At 41.1% G+C, this 16,389-nt stretch overlaps 1 protein-coding gene across 8 annotated transcripts in view; it reads right to left on the reverse strand.

The window, feature by feature from the left end:
• PLD5 (phospholipase D family member 5) overlaps positions 1–16,389 on the reverse strand; it is a 240,039-nt gene that overhangs the window by 117,635 nt on the left and 106,015 nt on the right. For 5 of the 8 annotated variants that reach the window (XR_016021545.1, XR_016021546.1, XR_016021547.1 and 2 more), the window contains one exon: positions 9,717–9,853. Coding sequence is in view for 1 of the 8 variants with exons in the window: in XM_019746839.3 (XP_019602398.3) it covers positions 9,717–9,853 (137 nt within the window). In the remaining 7 variants the exon portion in view is untranslated. Of the gene's footprint in view, positions 1–9,709; positions 9,854–16,389 lie in introns of all 8 variants that reach the window. The other 3 variants (XR_016021548.1, XR_016021549.1, XR_016021550.1) reach the window with 1 other exon arrangement.

Raw genomic sequence — 16,389 nt, forward strand, 5'->3', positions numbered from 1 at the left:
TGGCGACAGGAAATGTCAACATCGTTAATCATATATTAAGTTTCATTACCATTAAAAGTTTGAAATAATTAGCTTCTGCTGCTTCCGAAAGTGGTAATTACAGACCATTAGGAAGTGCCATGATCTCTCAAATTTCCTCCTTTAAACATTAAATGCTAAAGAAAAAAGGCTATTTTTAAAATAATCTTTGAGATTTTTGCTATGAGTATATAAACCATACTTTCAGGGTACCGGATTAATCAATCTCTCATAGTTCAGGAAATTTTAATTTTACTTGACTCAATGGTGAAATTAATATGCTAATATGTGCCCTTTCATATGAGAGTAGAGTTCAGAAGCATACACATAGCTGTATGTAAATGTCTGAGGACTTCTCTCTTCCTTCATTTAAAACGAAGCATTTATCTTTCATTCCCAATTATTATTAAAAGTTATTCATTCAATGCTAGGCAGAAAAAAAAGTTATACGTTAGGTTATACTATTTCATTTTAGAAATTCCTCCACAGGTTTCTTTCTCTAACTCATTTCCGTATGATAATCTTTAAGTATATATATAATCTATAAAGTTCAGTCTCTTCTTTCACAACCCCCAGATATTCCCCAAAAGTGGATTCCACCATAGAGGGATAATAAATTGATCTACATAATACATATTATCTCAATGAACAGTATTATTTCTGTGTTTGATACTTGTTTTTACATGGAAATTATTACCCATTAAGAAAGAATAGTTGCCTAGTTGTGATGTGTGAGCCACTGTATAAGATGCAAAAGAGAAAAGCAGATGGGGCCCCTTGTTCTCAGGGAGTTTTTGATCCAGTTGAGGAGATAATGGAAAGATAGGAATGCTGATAACACCGCCAGAAGGCCCAACTTGCCATTACAGAAACAAAATGGCCTTGTATTTTGGAAAGGGGACAGAAGAGTGAGAAATCAGATTGGATGGGGTACCTCTGCCCAGGTCCCTGGGAGAAGGCAGATAGATGCCTTGATAATGAGTAAAGGCTCAAAACAGAAAAAAAGCAACATGTAGTGAGCACCTAACCACCATTAGCAGGGTCTAAAAGGCTCTACATTAACACTGCAGAGAGAGAACGAGCTAGGCTAGTTGGTGCACAAGGAGCGAAGGTGAGAAAAGAGAGGAGTCGTGGCCTGAGGTGGGGAATTTGGCATCGCTTGACAAGAAGTAGAGGTGAAGTCATAGGACTGGGTTAGAAATTGCCAAAGTGGGGAGTGGAAAAGAGAAATAAAAAGATTTGAATAACCAATATAAAGTATTGCCTGTCTGGAAGGAGGCAGTGGAAGGGGTATGACACTGAATATACAAACAGACAATGGTCACATAGATAAGAAATAGAACTCTGACACTCTACCTGCAGCAACCTACCCAGGACCTTAGGCCATCATCTACAAGAAGCAGCCCAGAAATCCGACCTGCTCTAAGTCACACTTGTACGAAGTCAGGCCTAGTACCAATCCAGGAAATCAGACAATAACTTCTCTAACTGAAATGACCAGGATTTGACTAATCACAGCTAGCTTCCCTATGTTTTGTCGCTGCTTCCAACTTAAGAACAACCAGAGCGAGCCAATGATGCTCCTGAAAACAGCCACATGAGATGCCAGCTTCCCGCTTCCCCAGGCCCCCAGCCTCCTATCAGGGCAGCCTCCTACCTGCAGCCTTCCTTCTTTCTATTATAAAGCTTTCCCACACCTCTGCCTGCCTTTGAGTCTCCACCTAACTCACATGATGGTGACCGACTTTCTTGCTATAACAAGCCCTGAAAAAATAGTCTTTTCTTTCTCATTTGCTTGGTCTTTGTTTATTTCCAGAAGATTACGTGCATAGCCAGAGGTCAGCTTTGGAAGACAAGACAAAAAAAGGTGGGAGGAGGGAAGGATGAGTGAAGATACTTGAGGTTTCTGAGTTGGAGAGAAAGCTGAAGGAGCTGTATTAGGTGGATACTATCTTCTCAATCAAAGTAACCTCTAAACAGAGAGGCAGGAGAAGGTGAGAGTTGTAGGAAAGTGAAAGGAGTTTAGAACTGAAAAACAGGACGGAGCCAATAAGAAATGCATAAAATAGCTCACCTCTGTTTAATACAGTGGGTTAAACATAAGTGCTTATCCCCTCTCTTTCTTGAGATCCTAGAAGATTCTGTAAGAAATAGGGTATAAAAATATGTTGAAATGGAGAAGCTGGGAGAGGATGTAAGACAAAAACTCTAGAGACAGTTTTTGCCTTTATTCTTCCGTTCATCATAATTGTTTGCTTAGTATACTGGCAATCTATTTATAGTACCAGGTACTCTAGGCTTTTAGATTTTTTGGTGTTCCCTTGGGGATGAGGGTGTAAATGAAAGTCTCTCTTTCTCTTTAGACAGTCAGAAAAGCACTCAGATATCAAACATGAAGCCAAAAACCAAATGGAATTTTCCAAATTTGGGAGCAACACTCTAATTTAAAAATATGATTGGGCTTGTCAATATAATGCATGGTAGATTGATGTTAATGTGGATAAAAGGAAAAACCTGTAGTTCAAGAAAGGATGAAAAATGGATTATAAGGTCTTCCTCATTTTGGAGCAAAGTAAGAGGAACCTTAAAAGAAGACTGCAAGATTCAGAGATCCAAGATGGCAGAGTAGATAAACACTGTGCTTGCTTCACCCTCATGAACACATTAAAATTACAACTAAATTATAGAACAATCAGCCTGGAAAACCATCTGAAGTCTAGCTGAACAGAAATTTTATGACTAAGGATATAAAGAAGCCACATAGGAGCGCATAGACATGAAACGGGCTGGCTCCAAACCTCCGTGTAGCAGATGAAAATCAGGAGGGGTAGCTTGACCACAGAGGTTCTCCCCTGGAGGAGCGACGGGCCCCAGCCCCACACCAGTCTCCTCAGCCTGGTGTTCTGGTGCCGGGAAGAGAAGCCCCCACAACATCTGGCTGTGAAAAACAGTGGAAATTCTGACTGTCCAGGTGAGGCTACAGGAAACCCAGATGTCCTCTTGAAACACCCGTGCACAGACTCTCTCACTCTCAAGCACTCACCCTGGACTCTGGCAGAGGTACCGTGACTCAGGGGGTGTTGGAGGCATATCGGGGGCACATTGAGGTTTGTAACTTCAGGGTGAGGACTGGAGAGACAGTCCCCATTTTCCCTGTGTCCTTCTCCTGCACAGGTGGGCGCCATCTTTCCTTTGTTGAGCCCACCCCCGCAGGCCAAATCTGAATCTGACTGTCCTGGTGAGTTCAGCTGCTCCACCCTGGTAACTCACTGAGACCTTCCCTTACTCAATTTGCATCTTCACAGAAACCGTTCAAGTGAGACATTATATCTGTCTTCATTATATGGATGAAAAAAAATGTGGCACAATAAAATCCAGAAACTTGCTCAAGATTTTAAATGTCCTAACTGGTACAGCCAGATTCAAGACCAGGTAATTTGGCCCTGCAGTCCTGGCTCTTATGTCTACAATATTAAAAAACAGAAAGGAAAGACAGGGGGAGAGATATTGTCCAGTCACAAAAATAATTAAAAGAGCCTTTCCTCTGGTGCCATTGTATCTATCACCAATATCCCTAGGGGACAATTTAATGACATTGTTGGAACTTAGATTTCAGTTTTTAGCATTCTTTATGAAAAGAACCAGGGCTCATTGGAGACTAGGTAACACTATGTCTCAGAGCAAGAAAATTCAAACTGGGGCTAGAACAGCTTGTTGTTCTGGAGGGAAAGTCAAGCTGCTCTCAGATACGTGGAATCGTGTCAAAAAGAACAAAAGATGGTTCCCTCTAGCCAAAGTAATAATAATTTGGGCACTAAAAGGGGAAACAGTGATTAAAATCTACTGCAGCAAGTTGAGTCTGTTCAGACAGCTTCAAGGTCATGATACTAAATGAGAAAGTATGAAATACTAGGAGCTGATTGCCAATGCAGAAAGAGGTTTCTCAATGCTATCTTCTAGAAATGTTATATATTGATGAACCAAATTATGCACGTCCTATACTGGAGCTGCAACTGGGTTATTAATATAGTTATAGATATGTCTACAGATACAGTTTATTTTTTTTAAGTAAGACAATAATGGATCAGAGGAAAAGATTAAAAAACAAAGTATGTGAAAAATACAAAGTAGAGAAGTCAGCTTTTTAATAGAGAAATTGGAAAAATTTGGAAAGTATATGTGAAGTGTGTGTGTGTGTGTGTGTGTGTGTGTGTGTGTGTGTGTGTAGGTCTGTGGCCAAACCTTGGTGATCTAGGACACCCTTCATTGGAGAACCACTATGGTAAGTAATACACTGGTCACCCAGACCCAGTCCATTTTGTACAGACCCAAGTCCATTCACTTTAGGAGCAAAGAAAATTCCTGGATTTTGGAACAGTAGAGATCAGATATGTAGATTGAGTTGGTCCATTCCCATGCTTCAGACCAGTTGAAATGGACATGCACATATGTGCGCAAGAGTGAACAGAAATAGGCCAGTAGCCTCCCAGACGTGGGACTGATTCAGGAGGATGGGGCGTCCATAATTACCTGGATAGAAGAGGTGGCAAGTATCCACAAGTCTGATTAAAAGGCAATGATAACCCACCCCCAATTTTATGTTTACTCAGCTTGTTTAGTGAGAGTTTGCAGAAACGAATTCCCATATAGTTATGAGAATTAGGCTTGAGATAGAAGAGAGGTGGGTGCAGACTGTTCTGTGAGCATTTATCAGGAAGGTATGGTCAGGAAAAGCCCTCTTCCAGTAAGTGGCTAGTAGTGTCTGTAATACGTGGGTGAGTAATAAACCAAAACAACTGCTGTAGGATCTCTCCAGGAGAGGTGACACAGATGTAGCTGCAAACTACAAAATGGAAGCCTCTAATCTGAAAGGGTGCTGGTTCCGCCCTGAGCAGGTGTTCTGCACCTGAGCAGTACCTGCAGGTAAGTTCCAGTGTTTCCACTGGTCCCTGGGGATATGATACGTGGGAAACTTCACAGTGCACAGACACCTCTTGCAATAGTGTAGAATGATAACGAGAGGCAGTGCTGAATCATTAAATAGCCGAACCCCAGCATGAATACAATCTAAACTGGCAGGGTAAGCCATTCTTAGCTCTCCAGTGACGTTCCAGAGCCCACTGAGATATAGTTTCCTATATCTCACCCTGTCAAGTAGTCAAGTGACACGGATGTTTATATTTATAGGGACTGAATCAGCAATTAAAAACACACTGGGAAATGATGGAAAATACACAGAAATTCAGAACAAAGAGACAAAGAAATAGGTCAAAGTCGCGTACCGAGGTCAGAAGATCTTGTTTCTGAGCATAACAACTGAGGCTGGTTAAAAGGCACTTTGGAAGGTAAGCTGAGAGCAGTTTTTATTTGATAGATTCATGTGGAAATTATGATCATTAAGGGGATCATTATTCTACTATTAGCACAGTATTATAGAAGCAAAGAAATAAAAAGGGGGAAAGAAATAAGTCAGACAGAAAAATTATGAATAGGATCTTTTTTATAGGGAAATACATTTTTTTTTTTTTTTTTTAGAAAGATACTTAAAAGTTGGGGGAACACCAAGTGGGCAGTTTGACTTGGAATGGGAATCCACCAGAGGAGAGAAAGGTCTCAAGGCTAGTTAGTAGAGATAAGATGAATTAAGGTAATATATTTAGAAAACAGCGCACTGGGCGAGGAGATCTCAGGAAGAGGCTGTCAGAACAGTGAGAAGCCCAGACAGAGTGTAGACTGTCTCGTATTCTTTCAACTCTCAGGAGGGAGGAGAGCTACAAACACCGAGGGAGTTTAATTACAAAGCAGCAAGCTCTCGGCAAAGGTTGAACTGAGCAAGCAGCACTCCTTACGATAATGACATCGTGAGGAGAAAAGCATAAAGAGAAAACTATGTGTGTGGGAAGTCAGTGGTAGTTGGAAGCTGAACAGCACGTGATCTCGTTGGCGCCACCTTGCAGCGGGGTCTGGGAAAGTCAGTGCTAGAGCAAGAAGGATGAGGTGACAAAAGAGCTGGAATTTCGTACAGAACCGCTAGGCTGGGACTGGCGTGCTCAAGAGCATGCGCAGAGCGGCGGTTTTCCCTTCTGGTCTACATCAGCACTCCTGTGCTCAGGGGGTGCCTCCCCAGCCATCTCACTTCTCTTACCAGAGGCATTCCTGTCTGGAGGAACCTAGGACTGAAGAAGAGTGGGACTCACTCTCCTCTGCAGGCAGTTGAGGGATTGGAGCTGTGGCCAGGCTGCCCCAGGACAAGGGTGGGTAGACCCAGGAGCCAACCAGTTGATGAACTGGCCGCGTGGGAAGGATCCAGGGAGCTAAGTGAAGGCTTTGAGTATTGCAGGAAGAAACATCACAGACTAGCAAATGGATAACAAGAAAATGAAAACAGATTTAAAATTAAAGCAGAAGGCTCTGGTAGTAGAGAAGGAGGTTCAGAGAACTGGGAGGCTAAATATGCAAATAGACAATGGCCAGATCAGACATAGGTATATATAAATAGAACACTGAACCACAACCTACAGCAACCTGCCCAGGAAACCAACCTCTTATTTACAATAACCAACACAGAAAGCCAACCTACTCTAAGTCAGACTTGTAGGAAGTCAGGCTGCTATATCTAGGAACAGTCCAGGAAGCTAAACGGTAATTTTTACAACCAAAATGGTCAGGACTGGATTAATAACTGAAAGCTCCCCTAATTTTTGTCCCCTGTTCTGACTTAGACCCAACCAGAGAGAGCCAAATACACACTCTTCGCCAATCACATAGGATGCCCCACTGCTGGTCGGGCAGCCTCCAGCTTCCCAGCCAACAGCCTCCAGCCAGAGCACACCCGAACATTCCGTCTTCCACCATGAAGTGTTCCCACTCCACTGCCTGCCTTTGAGTCTCTGCCAAACACAAGTGATGTGTCTGACTGCCTTGCGAGCTCTGAACAAATAACCTGTTTGTTCTAATGTGCTTGGTCTCTGTTTACTCCACTAACTAAAATCAGGATAAAGAGTAGATTCAGGATAAGCGAGAAAGAAGGAAGAAGTTAGTTGTGAAGAGAGGAAGGAGATTTCTGACTCTTTCAAAGGAACGGAAAGGTTTAATATTTCCATATTGCTTGTTGTAAGTTTCTTGATGCTTTGTTATGAGTTCACGCAATTTATACTAAATCCTCATAAAACCTTGTGAGACAGATTTTTTAACCTACCATTTTTAAGGGAAGTGAAACTAAAATAGTCTTCATAACAAATCACAGGCGGAACTAAGTCCAAGGCCAGGTTTACTCTTTTCCCTCTCAGGCCACTCCTCCCAACCCTCCTCTGACATTCCCACTCTAGTTCTGACCACAGAGTATTGCCACGATGGTCTGAGTAACTGTATTGTAATTCCTCATTCAGTCCTTCAGTCCTGCTTTGCTAACAAGTGATGAACGAAATAATTACAGTAATATCTAGCCCACTTTTACAGGGTTGGTACGTGATAGAATGTAGATGTGAATCCAGATCGTTCTGATTTAAAAGTCCATGGTCATTTACTGCCGTAGGCTAACTTAGAAGTGAAGAAGTTTGCTGGCAAGTGCAAAGGTAATGTGGATATTACATGTACTGACTTGAGGCGGTTAAAAACAACAAGGCTAGGGTGCTGGGAAGTAAATTTTAGAGTTACTAAGGAGAATAGCAAGGGATGGGACTGACTGCAGGGAGGTCTGTTAGCCAGGCACAAAAGAAAGTGGGGGAGAATTCTGGAAGTGAGTAGGCAATGTCACCTATAATGATAAAGAGGGAGTGGATGATGTAAGAAAAAATTTCATCAAGGAAATGAGAATGATTAAGAAAAGAGAGAGGGACAGTGGACTGTCCCACTGGAGATTGGGATGAAATTGGGGTACAAGGACTCCCAGTTGCCCAACCTTTGTCCTGAGTGCTAGAGAGAGGAGAGCAAGCAGAGGGCCTCAGGATGGGGGCAGACAAACAAGAAGCGCCTGCTGTATGGCTGAGAATGTAGAACAGAAACACAGGACACGGGAAGAGGCTGTAGAAGAGAGGACGATCCGGAGAGGCCGAGAGTTCTAGAAAAGACGGCTGCCGATAGGGGTGGCACCTAGCAACCAGATGGTGATTCCACCTACCCAGGGGAAAAGCAGCAGGGGAATGGCTGGTAATGGAAGAGTATGTTCTAGATTGGTTTAGCATCATCAGGTTTAGTTACTGATTGAGATGGAAGAAATAAGCAGACTCCAATTCCAGCTATATGAGCTCAAAGTAAAAATTAAATTATAGCTTCCCCCAAGTGAAAGAGGCATAATTCTAAGGCTCCCTCTTTTTTTGTTGAAAACTACCACTGATAGCTAGTAATGTGTGTTAAAGGTACTGGGCATTTTGTCTTAAGGGCGTTGTTATAGTTTGAACTTTATCAAGTTGCTTTCTAGGTGCTGTGGATTGCCATTTAAAGTACCCAGCAGTCTTCATCACAGGCTGAAGTAATAGGGGCAGAGTCACTCCGCTGGATGGGTCACTGGCCTCTTGTCCATGGACTGTTGGCATCTGTCAGGTACTAGGATTAGCGCAGGTAGTGATGCACGTGGAACGTTCGGGGGTAAGAATCTGCTGTTCTTCCCTTTCCTTACAATCCCAATACAATGTTCCTCCCCAGTTCAGTCTGGGAAGTACATATACTTAGGAACACCTTTCGAACATGAAGGAATAAATCTAAAATATATACTGATTTCTTTCTTGTGTCTTTTGTTCTGTTTATAATACTGTTGCCTGGTAACGAGACTATAATGTATCATGGGTTAAAAAGAAAACAAACTTCAATTGTCTTTTCCAGACATCTTTTTTTTTTTTTTTTTTAAATGCCAGACATTCAACCCTCAAGGCAAAATATCCAGGATAAAACTTACACATTACCAGCTTGTTGGAAAAGAGGGGCACTTGGACTAATGCCTTCTACGGGGGAAAATTATGTGAAACTCATTAAAAGCTCTAATTCATAATAACTGTTGTGATTTCATGGTCTGACTTCAGCTTTGCAGCAACACATTATACAAATAGACCTCTTATCTACCTGCCCTCTCTTAATACTTTTCTACACCCTCCTCATGACCTCCAAGAAAAAGGAGCAGCTGCAGAAGAACAGGATAAGATTCATGGGATAAAACCATGCTCTGATGGCCCTGCCATCATCAGGAATGACCCTAGGGAGACGTTATTTAATGTAATCGCAGAGACACAATCCAGAAATATAATGGTACAGCTGTTGGTATTTCTAGATTAATAACAAACTGTGCCATGCTGGGATAGATTGAGAGGCCCATGTGTCCTCACAGTTGTGCCGATTTATGTAATCCCTAATTTTAAGTTGGAATATTTCCTGAGATGTGTGCTTTTCAACTTCCATTTGCTGTAACCCAGGTAACCAGCACAGTGTCTCCATCGGTTTGGGGACAGACTCTACAAACTTTCATTTGGTCCAGCATCCCACTGTACAGAATATGCTCAAACTGTAAAGTGAATTAAATCATTCCTCATTTTCATTTCCTTGGTCTGAAAGTAAAAGTAGCAGTGGACCGAGAGTCAGGCCTCAGCTTAACCCGAGGGGAAGTCAAGAGATCACGTGTGGTTATGATATTGTTCTCTTCGCTGTCCAGGGCCCTCTGGCTTTCTTGCCCACCCCCTAAAAGAGAATTTTTGTTTGTTACCTCTTACCGACATTTATTTTGGCAATTTTTTTCTGAGAGTCCATCTTCGTCCTCTCCCATGATGTCCACAGCCGAAAATATCAACGCGACGAGAATGGCAAAGCAGCAGACCAGGGCGAAGATTACAATGCACTTCTGCTGGGACTGCAGGAGAGAGAGGAGATGACCAAGTCAGAGAAGCAGCTCTCGCTTAGGAAGCCCAAGATGTCACAGCTTCTCCAAATGCCATGAAAATGCTTTGGGAAGCAATTACTTTCATCACTGCCAGAGAAGGGTGCTCTCTGGGTGACAAATGCCTAAGACCTTTATGCTTGTTCCTGACACAGCCTTCAACACCCCCCCCCCCCCACTACATATGTTAGAACCTATTAAATAATTCAAGCACTGTATCAAGACTTCCAAATGAGTGTGCTCTTTTTTCTAATCAAATGCAGTTCAGAAAAAGTTCTTTACGAGATCCATTATTGCAAATTAAAAATGAAATGCAGGGTGCCTCCATAATATTTTCTGGCTCTTGTTATTACCACCACCTTCCAAATGCTATGCAAACTGTCCTCAAACTCTATATCCTCTTGCTTTTCCCGTCTCATCTCTAAGAACTTTATGTGATGGTTTCAGGAGGGATGCCCATGGGTGGTAGGTTTGTGTTCTGTACTTTGATCAGAGAATTGCATCTATCAGATGCTAGCTTCATGAGTCATTTAACTGGTGGTCAATTAACGGCATGGTCAATTAACCATGGTTCATTTCAAAACAGTGAACACAATCGTAACCATTATCCGTACTCTTGATATGATTTTCACTTAGAAACATAGCTGAAGGTCCAGGAGGCCAAAGCCACTCATCCTTATTTTTAAGTCCAACTCTTGTAATTCAAGAAATCTCTATCTCCAGCGGGGTTCACGGCCAAAGGTGGAAGAAGATAGGGCCACAATAGCTGGGTAGGAACCATCGCCAGTGGGACAAATAAATTTGCCTGCATTGCATTTACCAGATAAATCAGGATGGGAAAAAGAGAAATAACTATTTTTAAAAGTCTTTGTGCAGCTTTCAGGTATAATTTAAAGAGGGGGAAAGGCTGATCTTTGACCAAGCATCCAGGAGTACTCCCCTAGGAATGGGGTGCATCTACGCACACTCACAGACACACACATTTCAGAACTTTGTTGAAACCAGCTGGCTCGGCCACCTCTTACAACGCTCCTGCCCTTTGTCCCCGTAGTCACATGATCTCCAAAGAACCAAGCAACCTCCCAAAGCTCAGGGTCCAGTGTGTCCAGTGTGTCTAGTGTGTCCTCAGTCTACAGGTTGCAGAGAAAGATGTCATCACGGAACAAATGCTGCTTCGGTGACCAGGATGAAGATGTCTCTTTCCTTGCAGTGTTCTCTAATCTCCCTCGGGTCTGCTTTCCCAGTAAAACCTTGTTCTAAGCCTGTTTCTGCCTGTAATTATGTTCTTCTCCTACTCCATTCAGAGAGGAAGTGGGAAACCCAACGAAGACACAACTACCGTTCTACCCTAGGTCCTGGTTATCTCTCAGCCAAGGATTATGTTTTATCCGTTGTATCCCCAGCAACCAGGATAGCACTTAACAAACAGAAGGGGCTCAAGAAATAGTTATTGTGAAAACAAATGCAAAGTGAATAAAGGAAATGAAAATCACAAGGGCATGCTTCTGAGGATGCAGAGTGACAAGAGGTGTTGCTCTCAATACTCAGTTGTTTCCATAGTTTGGAGATCGTAAATTTTATAGCTCATCCTTTTCCACTCTCTGCTGGAGCTAGAGCTAAATCCATGTGCCATGTTTACCAACCATATAAAAATTGGCAGAGTAGATTGTGTATTCATCTTGCCCCTTTATTTTCCATTCATCCCAATTCCTTCCTCACTACTTTTATTTTTAAGAAGATGCATGGAGAACTGGTTGAAAGCTCAGACTTTGGAATTAGATTGCTTGGATTCTGTGTCACTTACTGGTTGTATGCCCTTGAGCACGTTATTGAGTCTTTGTACTTTAGCTTCCTTGTCTGTAAAATGGGAATGATAATGATGATGATAATAACAACAATAGTAATAATAATAAACGGCTTAGAGGGTTGTTATTAAAAATTAAATTAAACGAGATATGATATGTAAAGTACTTAGAACAGAACCTGAAAAATAGCACGAAATGAGTGTCTGCTGTCATTATATTGCTGTTGTATATGTGCCTCTGTAAGGGGCTTCAAATACTTTAGGGAAACAAAGTGAAAATATGAATAAACAAAAAACATGCAACAAAAACTATAAGTAGGACTAAGAGAAAGGTAGAGAGATAGAGAAACAAACAAAGAAGGATGGGAAGAAATCTGACAAAGAGACAAAAAAATGTGACATGGAAACTTTCTAGAATAAAATTTTTGAGAAATTGTTCTAGTCCAGTCTCAGAACTCAAAACTCTAAAGCAGTGTTTTGGGGCCTAAGGATGTGCATTTGTAACAAGTTCCCAGGAGGTGTTGATGCTGCTCGTCCAGGGGCCACACCTTGAGTTATCCAAGTCCCGTCTATACTAAATCCTGCTTACACACGTTCATCCTTCAAATTCACCTGCCTTTAGTCCATTTTCAAACAAAAAAGGCATCATGATGAATATACCCTATTAATATAACATAAATCTTGTAATTTATTTTCTTTGTGGGGTTTAAAAATAATTTTAGACAATGTTTTAAATTTTGAATGACTTTTCTCTTACCCTTCACTTATTTTTTTACTTTACTATTCATTACTTGTATAGTCAGAAAATGTTTGCTACTGATTATTTTGAAAAAAAACCTAATATAAAAATGAAAATAAATCATAGTCCCATTTGGATATAGTGGCCATTAACATTTTGTTTCAGTCTTTACTATATCTCCCTATCTAATAGCATTGGTATCATACTATGTGTAGTTTTATATTCTGCTTTTTGTACTTGATCATATTTTGATGTCATTAAATGTTCTTTTAAATCGTAGTTTTAAGTTGTTGCATAATATTCCACTCATGGATATATCTCTGTCTCCCTTACTCTTAAAAAAACCCATTTTTAAAAAGCACTCATTTACAATAGAAAAAAAATGATTAAACATTTTTCATTTGATCTGTTCCCCCTATAAATTATAAACAGAAACAAACAAACAAAAAGCTTTTAGAAAGGGTTAAAGTAATCCAATGATATTCACAGTAATCCAGTCCAGAAGAGAGTCTAACCCAGGACAATAAAATTAAACATTATCTCAAAAAGAATCCTGGAGAGAGCAGCATGAATAGACCACGTCAGGTACATGGTGAGATGAGTGAATCCTAGTGAAGTTAATACTAAATGCTTTGTCTGCAACAGCACTGATCTGTTTCCCTTCATTCTGAATTTCATGATAAAATAGTAAACAAGAACTGTAGTTAATTTGTGTGCTATTGGAAGCACTTTGATGCAATAGCCCTCAAACATTTCTATTACCTTCTATTAATTCAATTCTAGATTATGAAATTCTATCAGAATGAACAATTGAGCTAGTTATTTTCATTTTAACTTTTCAAAGAAAAAAAATTCAGACTCTGACATTCATTTTTAAATGTCTCCTTGCAACAGTATGCTATAAGGTCATACCACTACTTTCCTCAGTCTCATTTATTTTCCATCTCATTAAAAGCGAAAGAGTCTATTCATATGATAGCATAAGAGTCTCATAAATGAAACCAAATTCTAGGTTACCAAGAGATGTATTCATTTTCAAATCCTTAACATACCATTTCAAATCACTGAGGAATCAATTTGAAACACACTTTTTGTTTTTTATTGAATTGAATCAAGGGAAGCAAAGTTTAAGGAGAACCCATAAACATGATTACAGCCTAAACTTCACTGATCAGCTCAACCTATTAAGAGAACAAAATTTAAAATGCTATAATCTAGCATCAGTCAATCTGTATTTTTCATTGTAGTTTATATTGAAGCTATTTTCTAGCTTGCTTGGTTAAGAAATAAACCTAATTATGCAAATATCAAAAATATTTGAATATCATACCTTTATCAAATACATTTTACATCAATAAAGAAAAAGAGATTTATGACCTCAAAATGGGGAAAGAGTATTAAACTGGAAAATTAGAAGTACTATGCATTTCCATCTTGGGCTTTTATACCATTTGACAAGCTCTGAAAAGGAATTTGCAACCATGTGCTTAGAGGGAAAATATAATTGTGGAAAAATTAACCATAAATTTAAGTTATTCATATTCTTTTTCACTTATTTACCATGACAAGATTGAAAAAAAAAATCATGGCCAGCTCTAAAAAAAAAATAACAATTTTTATGTGTACAGCTTTTAATACCTACAGAGCTAAACATTCTAGTACCATTATTCTCCATGTGAAAGATGTGGAAATTAAGATTTAAAGACATTGAGGTATTGAGGTGTCCAAGGTCACCCAGCCAGTTAGAGATTTAAGTCTGGAGATTTAATTTAGGTCTCTAAATCTGGAGTCTCTAGATCAGTTTTTTGGGTTGTTGTTTTTTTCCTCCTTCACCTTCCCCCCCTCCTTTCTAATTTTTCAATTACAATTGACATTCAATATTATTTTATATTAATTTCAGGTGTACAGCATAGTGGTTAGACATTTATATAATTACGAAGTGATCCCCCTGACTAGTCTAGTACCCACCTGGCACTATACATAGTTGTTACCATATCATTGACTGTATTACCTATGCTTTACTTTACATCCCCATGACTATTTTGTAACTACCAGTTTGCACTTCTTAATCCCACCTTTTTAACCCTGACCGCCAAACCCCTCCCATCTATCACCACAATAAATCTAGTTAATAAAACCCATCTGACACCATACATAGCTATTACAACATTATTGATTATAATCCTTATGTTATACCCTATGTCCCCATGACTACTGTGAAAAAAAAATTTGTACTTCTTGATCCCTTCCCCTTTCTTATTCATCCCTAACCCCCCTCTCATCTGGCAACCATCAAAACGTTTTCTGTATCTGTGACTTTGTTTCTGTATTTTGTGTTTATTTTATTCTTTAGATTCCACATATCAGCGAAATCACATTGCATCTGTCTGTCTGACATACTACACTCAGCACAGTACCCTCCAGGTCCATCCATGCTGCTGCAGATGGCAATATCCCATTCTCTTCCATGACTGAGCAATATTCCATTATATATATATATATATATATATATATATATATATATATATATATATATATATATATACACCTCCTCCTCTTTATCCATTCTTCTATTGATGGACACTCAGGCTGCCTCCACATCTTGGCCATTGTAAACAATGCTACAATGACCAGTGTTTTGAACTCTGTATCTGGTAGATTGCTTGCCTCTAGTTTGTTTAGTTCTTTTCTGGGTTCTCTCCTCTTCTTTCATTTGTGACATGTTTCATTGTCTCGTCATTTTGGCTGCCTCCCTGCATTTGTTTCTATTTATGAGGTAGATCTCCTAAGTCTCCCAGTCTTGGAAGAGTGGCCTTATGTGGTAGGTGTCCTGTGGGGCCCACTGGCGCCCTGGGCTGTTCATCTGAGTTGGGTACTCCAGGTGTGTCCCTTGTATGCATTGTGTGTACTCTCCTGTTGTTGTTGAGCCTTGATTGCTGCTGGCATGTCAGTGGGTGGGATTGACTCTCAGGCTGACTGGCTGTGAGGACTTGTCGTGACTACAGTGGACAAGCTGTACTGTAATGGGGTTCTGGTGCATGGAGGTAATTGGGTGGTGCTCTCATGTGGTTTGAAGCAGGCCACTAGGTATATTGATTCTGGGGCATCTTGGGAGGGCGCTGGTGTAGGCCCAGGTCAGCCGCTGCCTATGCCTGGCCTGGGGCCACCTGGTAGGAGCCACAAAGTGATCTGCTGTTGGTAGTTGCCTGTGCTGGACTTGGAGGAACCTGGGAGAGGTTATGCTGCAAACTGAGGCCAACTGCCACTAGTTCCAGGGGCCACTTAGCAAGAAATACAGGGCATGCTGAGGCCAGCCACTGCTTGTTTGGGGTCTATGGACCTTTGAGAGATTTTTAGGAAAATCTGAAACATGGGCTGAGGCTGGAAGGTTGTGAGGAACAGCTGCTGAAAGAGGTTTGGGATGGTGCTTGGGTTGAGTGGGGTGGGGTGAGTGGTGTTAGCCAGGTTGATGGAGATTCAGATATGGCGCCTGCCTGTACCTGACAGCTGTATGTGAGGAGGGTTCAATGAAAGAACAACGATACCTGCCAGCACTTCTGTCTGGGATAGCTAACCTGCAACCCTTGCCATGAAGGCAGATAATTCAGTTCCTCCCGATATGTCCCTGGCGCCTTCTGAGCTGCTGCCCCAGCACTGGAGCTCAGAGACTGAGTCCATCAACAAGTCAGTCAGTTTGCAGGCCCTTTAAGAGAAGCACCTGGTTTTCCAGCAGCCCTCCATCTTACACGGACAGAATCTCCACTGATTTTCATAGCCAGCTGTTGTGGGGACTCCTTTCCTCTGCACTTTGGTACTGGGGGTTGGGGAGCCCAGCATCAGGCTGGGATTCCTCACTCTTCAGAGGCGACTTCCACAGCCAACACTGTCCTCCCGATTTTTAACTGCCACATGGGGGTGTGGGACCAGCGTTTCACATCTCTGCCCCTCTTATCAGTGTCAACGTGG

The sequence above is a fragment of the Rhinolophus sinicus genome, chromosome 6 (assembly GCF_057876585.1).
Source record: "Rhinolophus sinicus isolate RSI-liver-muscle chromosome 6, RSI-T2T, whole genome shotgun sequence".
In the NCBI taxonomy this organism is placed as follows: Eukaryota; Metazoa; Chordata; class Mammalia; order Chiroptera; family Rhinolophidae; genus Rhinolophus; species Rhinolophus sinicus.